Source organism: Pteropus vampyrus, unplaced genomic scaffold (assembly GCF_000151845.1).
Source record: "Pteropus vampyrus isolate Shadow unplaced genomic scaffold, Pvam_2.0 Scaffold309, whole genome shotgun sequence".
Classification (NCBI taxonomy): domain Eukaryota; kingdom Metazoa; phylum Chordata; class Mammalia; order Chiroptera; family Pteropodidae; genus Pteropus; species Pteropus vampyrus.
The window spans coordinates 87,874-96,447 of NW_011889090.1; the positions used below are offsets into that span (position 1 = coordinate 87,874).

Consider the following 8,574-nt stretch of genomic DNA (forward strand, 5'->3'; position numbering starts at 1 on the left):
CCGCCCCCGCCGGACACGCCCAGACCCCGCCCCGCAGGCCCCCGCTCTCCCCGCCTCTGCTACGCCCAGGAGTGAGAGGGAAAACGTGACCGACGGGACCCCAAACACGCAGCACCTCGAAGTTCAAGGGGCGGCTGAGTGCAGAGGACTTGGGGGCAGTGAAACGGCCTGTGTGATTGTCATGGTGGATACATGTCACCACAGGTCTGTGCGACCACAGAACGCACAGCACTGAGGGGCCCCAAGGTAAAGGGGTCCCTGGGCGATGAGGTGTCGGCTGTGGGTGCTGCCTGTGCATGGGGCGGGGGCACATGGGAAATCTCTGCCTGCCCTCGGTTTTGCTGCAAACTTAAAACTACTTGGAAAAATAAAGTCTGGTTTTTTTTAAAGAAAGGTCAGTGCGGTCCAGAACTCTGTGCTGACTTCCCCGTGTTATCTCTGCAAACCCGTGGCCTGCCCGGTCTGGAGAAAGGGGGAGCAGCAGGGGGGCTCCGGATGCAGGGGGCACATGGGGGAGTAGGCAGGCCCTGAGACAGGGGAACTCCTCAGATGGCCAGAGGGAGCGGGGTGAAGCCCCTCACCCCCAAATGCCACACCTGCCCAGGCATGGCTGTGCTTGCTCAGCTCAGCGGCCAGCAGCCTGGTGGCCACCAAGGAGCCAGGATGAGCCCGCTCCGCCTCCCCCCGGACACCTATAGGCTTAGCGCCCCCAGGGGACCCTCTCACACCTCCCAGCCAGGGACTTGGAGGGGTGTGGGGAAAGGCTGGCAAGGAAAGGCCAGGGCCTTGACTGACCATTGAGGCACCCTTGTCTCTCTCTGAGCCTGTTTCCCCATGTGGCCCCCAAGGGCCCTGGGGCCCTGCCTCCTCCAGTGAGCCTGCCTGGATTGTTCGGCCCTATTTCCCACCCACCCATTGAGGCTTGGCACAGGCAAGCTGGCGACAACCTGTGGGAAAGCTGGGGGTGAGCAGTGGGTGACCTGGGTGCACCCGCGAGCCGGAAGTGTGCCAGGCAGACCCTGGACACCTGGCTCAAGCCCCTCTCAGACCTGCACGGGGCAGCTGTTCCTTTTCTGAGAGAAATGACAGGAATTAGCAGTTGGTGACTCAAGTCCTGTTCTTGAGCCGCGGCTGCCAGAGGCTCGGAGGGTCAGGCAGGAACAGTGGGGCTGGGTGCCCTGAGGTCTCTGTTCAGTTCCTGGTGAGGAGGTGGGCCTGAGACAGGTAAAGGTGCCTTGAGTGGAGACCACGGCAGGTGTGGACCCTCTGCCACTGTTCATCCTAAAGGCATGAGAGGTCAGGCCTGTGCCAGCATGAGGTCGCCCAGTGTAAGCGCCCAACGTGCTGTGGGCCAGGAAAATATGACGAACACCCTCCAGTGACGCTCATACCACGCCGTGCGTCCCTCGGAACTTGTACAAGCAGGGCTGGTTAGAACCTTCCGGAAGTAGCTTGTGGGGAAGGTGAGGGTGGCAAGGGAGGGCTGTCTGGGAAGGGGAAGCTGTCGCTGGAGAGGGATAGAGCTCTGTTCTCTGTGACACCAGCAGACTCACAGAACCAAAGGGCCAGGCCACATGACCGCGAGACCTTTACAAGGCAAGAGTGGCAGACAAGATCTCAGTGCCTAGCTGCCTCCCTGGGGAAGCCCCTCGGGCTTTCTGCGATGGGACTGTTATCTGCGCTGTCATCTGCTGGTCTGTACTTTCCAGTGTTTCATGAGCAGCTTGTGCTTCGCGTCATTTATTTTGGCTCACACAGCAGTGTGAGGGTTCCACAGGGGGGCTGGCACCCCGTGGGGCTGGATGGGGAGCCAGGTGGGGGCCCCGGCCAGGCCGGTATGGGAAGGGTGGGTGCCTGTGCGCCTGGGGGCCAGGGGGATGCGGTCTGACACCCAGGCCTGGGACTCAGGCACAGCCTGGAGTGGAGAAAGTCTGGGTGTTCCACAGGGGCACGGGGCAAGGGCCACTGGAAGCAGAGAGGTGATGACTGCCCTCCGTCATGCGTCTGCCCCAGGGCAGGGACCGAGCGGCCAGGCTGGGCACCAGGGGCTCCCGACTGGGGCAAGAGCAGCAGGGTTTGGGGAGGAAACCCTTCCGCACGACCTCCAGCCCTTCAAGCCCCCTCCCCTACGGCCCCTCCAGGTCCCACAGCGTCCTGCTGCCCTGGGGACCACCGAGGGCCCCGTACCCACGTCAGAAGCGCACCGTTTAGTCTGCTGTGGGGACTCAGCCCGGCCTGCTGACTGAAGGGCAGTGGCTCCTTTCCCTCTGCAGCAGCGGGCTCCAGGGAGCGGGGTGAGAGGAGAGGGAGGCTGGACGGCCTTTGGGGCGACCTTGCGAGGAACACTGGACAGATAGGGGGTGTACCGGGGCTCCGCCGAAATCAGGGCCAAGTCTTCCTGGCTGCAGGCACGTTGCTTGGGTGCCGGAGGCTGCAGCGCACCCAGCAGGAGGCGGGCACGGAACTCGGCCAGTGAGCATCATTAGCCTGGCCCCCAGGGAGCGAGGGGGCAAAGGGCAGGGAGCCCGGTGAAACCCCTTCCTCCTGGCAGTGTTTTGATTTCTAGGAGCTCTTAAGTGTGTGACAGGCACCGCGGGCAGGCCCTCACCCGTGCAGTCTGTCCTGGCTTGTGGTTTTGCTCACCCTGGGGTGTTGCACCCTAGGGCTGCCTGCACACCGCGATGTGTCCGTCCACCCATGGATGTTTGGGTTCCCACCTTGGGACCTGCCTGGTCACACCCCACCTGGAACCTCCAGTTTCCCAAAGTGGCGTCTGTGCCCCACCTGCAGGACTTGGGAGAGGGGCCGCCCAGCTGGAGGGTACCAGGTGGCCTCGGGGACTCGGAGGCCCTGCAGGCCTGGGGCGTCCCGGTCGCCTCACTCAGGCCTGGCAGGCATGGCGTTTGAGCGACTGAGGAAAAGGAGAAACGACACCTGTGCTCTCTCCTCAGTGGGGCACAGAGACGGGGTGACCTCAGCACTCGCTCTGGGCCCAGGTCCTCGTTGTGGAGCCCACGCCCCCGGTTCAGGGTGTTATTGCCGTCCAATCCCCCAGGACATGTTTGGGCCTCTACGTCCCCCTACAGGTCCTGGGGTATGCCCGGAGAAGTGGGAGGACAGCGCCCAGGATCTGAGCGGTCCCCTGGAGCCCGTGTCCCACACCCCCAGGTCCCCGTCTCCCCGTGCGTGTGTAGCCCTCAGCACCCTGGCGCCCAGTCAGAGACCATGCTTGCCAACGTTGTTTATTGGGGCTCCACCCTGGGTGGGGAGTATGCATGGCATACGTAGATGAGTCCGGGTGCCAGCCCAGGAACACCTAAAACGGTGCAGGCCAAGGAGACAGGGCGAAGGGGCGATGGCGGCCTGCGCCTGGGGCACCCTTTACCCAGTGAGGGCCAGCCTGGGGCAGGGTGCCCGCTCCGAGCCCAGCAGATGCCGTTCAGATCTTGGCCAGGGCTGAGTTGGCATCGGCGTGCTCCTCCTGGATTGGGGTCCGACAGCTGCTTCCCCCTGGGGAGGAGGAAGGAGTCAGAGGTGGGAGGTGAGCAGGGCTCAGCCTTCGGGTGAGGGGGTCAGGCTAGGCACAGCAGACACTCACCAGGGGGGTTGGGGGGCAGCAGACACGAGGGAACTTGGGGGGCAGCAGACACTCGCCAGGGGCTTGGGGGGCAGCGGACACTCACCGGGGGGCTTGGTAGGGGGCAGCAGCCTCCAGGCCCGGCAGTGCAGCAGCAGGATGAGCGCAGCGGCTGCAGGGGCCAGCAGGCCCAGGCCCAGGCCCACGCCCAGGACGGCGGCCAGCTCGGGGCCTGCAAGGAGGGGGCCTGCAGTGAGCTCCATCAGGGCAGGGGGCCCTGAGGCCAGAAGGCATCTCCACCTCTGCCTCCCTCCCCACCCCCTCCCCGTTTTGGTTGGGCGGCCCTGCTGAGGTGAGGACAAATCCCCTTACACTTCGGGGGCTCCGTGGGGTGTGTAGAGGGCTCCTGTGAGGTCCCAGGCCAGGCGGTGGTGGGCTGAGCAGTGGGGGGCTGGGCTGGGGGGCCCTGGGTCTCCCTGGGCAGAGCGGCAGTGGGGCTCCTGTCCTCACAGACGGCGTCCGAGCTGCTGCTGGCAGCTCGCAGTGAGCGCTTCCCCGCTAAGGTGCAGCTGGGGAATAGGGGCTACTTAGCAGGCAAGGCCCCCCTGACACCCCGCATCAGTCAGATGGGCCCAGAACCGGGATAGGTGCAGAGAGATGTGGGGGAGACGGGGGTCCGTGCTGGGCTATCTCAGGCAGCATCAGACTCTAGAACGAAGGTGGCTGAGGAGAGGGCCAGGGCCCTGCCAGCCCCCCGACCTCTGCCCTACCCCAGGGTGCCCAAGGCTGCTGCTCATCCCCAACACCCCTCACTCTGGCTCTTCATCTCTCCCATCCGAGCCTTCACCCCTGAACCCCTGCCCCACCAGGCAAGCCCCCCAGGACTGAGGGCCTCACACACTCCCAGTCCCGAGCCACAGTCTCACAGACGCCCCACTTTGGCCTGCTAGGAAGGCTGGAAGGAGGAGGCTGGGCCAGGGCTGAGCAGGGGCCAGGGCCGTCGTGGGGGCCCAGGCCCAGGAGACCCCCCAGCCAGCAGCCTCCTGCTTCCAGATCCGGCCCCCGGTTCCCAGGCCCCAGCCGCCTTAGCCGCCCGGCCTCTGGGACACTCACTTGGTCCAGGGCTTGCAGGCCTGGTTGTTGCCTGGGGAAAAGTGTCCTGGTGGGCACGGGGCACAGTCTGCAGCGAGACAGCAGGGCAGGCTCAGCCCGTCTGCCGCCGGCGACGCCGTGCCGGGGGGTTGGGGGCTGGTTCTCACCCCCATGGCCTCCAGAAGCCCCTCCCGGCCCGCAGGTCACCCAGGCCTCAACCCAGAGCCCCATGCCCACAGCTACGCATGGCCTGTTAGGGGAGGGGTGCCTGGCCAGGCCTGGAAAGGGTACTAGGGAGGAGGTGACAGCATGTGGTGTGGGGGACGTGCTCTTTCCAGGGTCCCTCAGGCGCCCGCAGGCACCTGGACCTGACCCCGCTCACCAGATCCATGCTTGAAGCCATCTTGGGGCTGGGTGCCGGGCCGGCAGCGGCAGATGGTGTCCTGCTTGGCTGTGCACATCTGCTTGGTCTCACTCCCACTTCCTGGGGGGCACAGTCAGCGCGCTGGAGGACGGGGCTGAGGGCCCAAAGCGACTTCCCCCAGGCCAGCAGCCCCCTCGACGCCTGGGCAGCCCTGGTCCTGGTTCTTCCCAATCCCCAGGCACCGTGTCCCTCCCGGTCACACCCCAGGGACAGGCCTTGGCCTCCTTTCCCACCCTCCCTCCAGCCTGTGGCAGGACCCTCAGCTCCTTGGCCTGACAGGCCACGTGGCCAACATGTGCTCCACCCAACTCCACGTGCTCTGGGGCCCCCGGAGACCCCCAGTGGAGCAAGCCCCACTATGGTTTGGGGTGAGTCCTGTGGTGGGGCCCGCGAGCCTCCACGGAGCTGGGTGCCGTGCGGGCGGGGCCGGCACTCACGCTGGTTGCACTGGGTGCAAGGCCTGCAGCTGTCATAGTTCTGGTACTCGTTGTAGAAGCCGGGCTTGCACGGGAGGCACACGGTGTCTTGGAGGTCCGTGCAGCGGCTCTCCATCCCGTAACCTGCAGGGAGGGGTGGAGGGGCTCCGTGAGCCTGGCTCCAGGTCACCCACAACCCTGGGGTGTCGCCCACCCTGTCACCCTGAGCCCACTTGTCCCGCAACACCCACACCCTTCACCCCACCTGCGTGTCCCTGTGTCCCCATTCCCACACCCCCCTGTCCCCGCCGGCACCCTCCCCTACTCCATGGCCAGGCCACTCACCTGGCTGGCACTCGCGGCAGCACCTGTCGCCATGGGGGTAGCTGTGCTCGGAGCATCTGAGCTGGGCCGCGGTGCCCAGCACGAATCCCAGGAACAGGAGGGCTGAGCGGGGCACCCTGGGCCGCGGAGCACCCACACACATCCTCGCCTCGCAGGTGGTGCAGGAGTCTGGGGTTTTTCCTTGCAGGATGTGGCTATAAGGGCTGCGGAGGAGGGGTGGGGAGGGCGGGAAGAGGAGGGGACTACAGCGTTAGACCTGGTCCCAGTCGGTACCCACAGCCCCCGACCCCCACCGGGGCCAGGCCAGGCCCCCCACATGAGGCTCCCTGCCCCCCGCCCTCCGCCCCCCATCCCGGGTCCAGGGAGCACTTGGTGTCCTCTGATGTGGACCTGGGCAGTCCCGGGACAGTGCAGGAGGGCCTGTGTGCTAGGGCCACTATGGTGTGCACAGGGGCAAAGGACACAGGCACCTGCACACGCGTGTGCACATGGCACACACGTCTGGTATCGCTGGGTGCCGGGGGCTTTTGTGACTTCTAAATCTTGCCCCTGATGCAGTGTTACCTAGTCAACAACTGCCTGAAGGAGTCTGCGGAGGACCAGCAGCGCTGGGAAGTCCCCTCCCCCAGGAGGGCAGGTAAGGCAGGCAGGCCCACCTGCGGGAAATCCCCGCTCCGCCCACGGGCAGGGGCCAGGGCAGTCCAGCCTCCCTGAGCCTCCACAGCCAGAGGGTCCCCACGGGGAGAGGTCAGGCGTCCAGGAAGCCTGGTGCTCCCCGTCTCCCACTGACAGAGGACGCTTTTTTTCTTGCCAAATGAAGACAAACTGTAGGCACTCGGCCTAGAGGCTGCCCTGGGAGGTGAAGGGGTGAGAGACGTCGATGCAGTATGGCCACAGGCGTCTAGGGCGCCGACTGGACGGCTATGCCAAGGCAGAGGAAGCTGGAGGCAGCGTCGGCGGGGTTGCGCGTGAGGGCGGCTAACCCGCGAGAGTGGACGGGAGGGTTCTGGGACCATGGCTCGGGAGAGCTCGCCACGGGGGGATCGGTCGTTGCAGTGCGGTCAGTCCTTACAGTGGGCTGGCGCAGGACCCCAGGCCACGGTCACCTTTCACCCCCTCCCGTGGACCCAAACACACACCTGGATTCTCTCCCCGGGTCGGGTCGTGGAGTCGCCATTCGTTTGTGCCACACCCCGCCAGGGACTGTGTTTCCAGCCTAGACGTGTTCCACACTGGGATGTAAAACCTCAAAACCTACTGACCGGTGACAAGGGAACAGCGAGACTAGCTGATCCGGGGCTTGCCAGGGCTGCCCGCGGGCGCCTGTACACGCGAGGCTGCACCACGGCCATGGCGCCCTGGTCGGCTCGCGGTTCCCCTCCAGCTGGCATCCAGAGCGCAGGCGCCATGTCTGCGGAATTAGCAGCTAAGGAACCACTTTCCATGGAGATTCAGAAATCGCTCTGCTCTTCAGAACTCTCAGAGCTGTGGGCACCCAGCTACGAAGTGTGGCCAGGGCGGAACCGTCACAGGACCAAGAGCACATTCCCCAAGTGGAAACCAGAGGCCCAGCAGCCCAACTCAAAGACTCTGTGACAAACGATCGGATCCCGTGCGTGAAAGCATCAGCCTGCCATCCTGCCAAAATGCACTGAGTCATTCGCATTTTAATGCTCTGGACAATCAGATTGGGGTGCAGCTTTCTGATAAAGAGTTTCCACGTATTGAATCAAGAACAGATACTTTTATTTTTACCATCAACTCTAAAAAAAGAACTGTAGGCTCCACGAGTGACATAAGTCAGGGTGTGGTGAGCAGCACATCTCTGTGGCTGGAGCCCCACACGCCTGGCCCCACAGATCGGGCATCTGCTCACGGTGACCCACGAGACACTGAAAACTACAGTCAGAATACACGCAGCCAGCGTCCGGCGGGTACGTCCAGGGCGGCTCATGCCTCTGCCCAGCCGAGATCCTGTCTGCTCGCCGCCCACACAGCCACAGGCCTGGCCTCCCGCAGACCAGCTGCCACCACACATTCTCGTCGCAGACACGAAAACTATGTTTGCTGTTGTCTGGAAAGCAGCCCAGGTGTCACCACACCCACTGCTCTGTGGCGGCCCCACCCCACGCTGCTCGGAAGTGGGTCCCTGTGGCAAGGGCTAACCACACGGGCAGCTCAGGGCAGCCGCTCTGCCCATCCAGCCAGGGCCCCTACCCCGGCGGGGCCTTCAAATGTCTGAGCAGACCCGTGGGCCAGCGAGCTGTCCACCGAAGCACCCCAAGAAACAGCTCAGGGCCACCAGGAGGGGACTGGCGGGTGGAAGGGGTGGTTTGGCGGTTACGTAGAGTCTGGACCCTCATTTAAACCCTCGCAGCGGGAGTCCCTCCGTGTCCACATACCGGCCAAAGCACCAGGCACGACTGACGGTGGGCGGTGGGACAGCCACCAGGGTAGGACAATCTTGCCCAACAGCAGCCAACACTGGCCTGCTTTACTCCGGGCTCCGGGCTCCCCCTCCTCCATCCCCAGCCCTAAGGCAGTGACCCAGAGATTGTGCCCTGACGTCCCTTCTCTACCTCAAACTCCCATTCCCACCTGGCCCTCACGGGCCTGACCAACTCTGCGCCCAGACCCCACTCCTGCTCTGCAGAGCGAGACCCGACCCACAGCCCCCGGGCCCCACGCAGGGCCTCTGGGTCTCTGCATGGGGGTGGGGG

General features: G+C 64.8%; 1 protein-coding gene across 1 annotated transcript; it reads right to left on the minus strand.

Moving 5' to 3' along the window:
* Positions 1-3,157: 3,157 nt before the first annotated feature.
* TNFRSF4 (TNF receptor superfamily member 4) lies at positions 3,158-8,568 on the minus strand. The gene is made up of 8 exons (XM_023521625.1): positions 6,419-8,568; positions 5,855-6,057; positions 5,531-5,653; positions 5,052-5,153; positions 4,691-4,757; positions 3,950-4,146; positions 3,684-3,809; positions 3,158-3,510 (listed from the first exon to the last, which is right to left on the minus strand). The coding sequence occupies exons 1-8, from the start codon at positions 6,868-6,870 to the stop codon at positions 3,440-3,442; spliced, it is 1,341 nt and encodes a 446-aa protein (XP_023377393.1). The 5' UTR covers positions 6,871-8,568; the 3' UTR covers positions 3,158-3,439.
* Between the last annotated feature and the right edge of the window lie 6 nt (positions 8,569-8,574).

Coding starts and splice junctions, on each gene's coding strand:
- TNFRSF4 (XM_023521625.1), bottom strand. CDS start 6,870: ATGGTCCCAGAACCCTCCCGTCCACTCTCGCGGGTTAGCCGCCCTCAC. Junction 6,058..6,418: donor TTCAGGCAGTTGTTGACTAG/GTAACACTGCAT, acceptor CCTCCTCCGCAG/CCCTTATAGCCACATCCTGC. Junction 4,147..4,690: donor GCCTGCAAGCCCTGGACCAA/GTGAGTGTCCCA, acceptor CCTATTCCCCAG/CTGCACCTTAGCGGGGAAGC.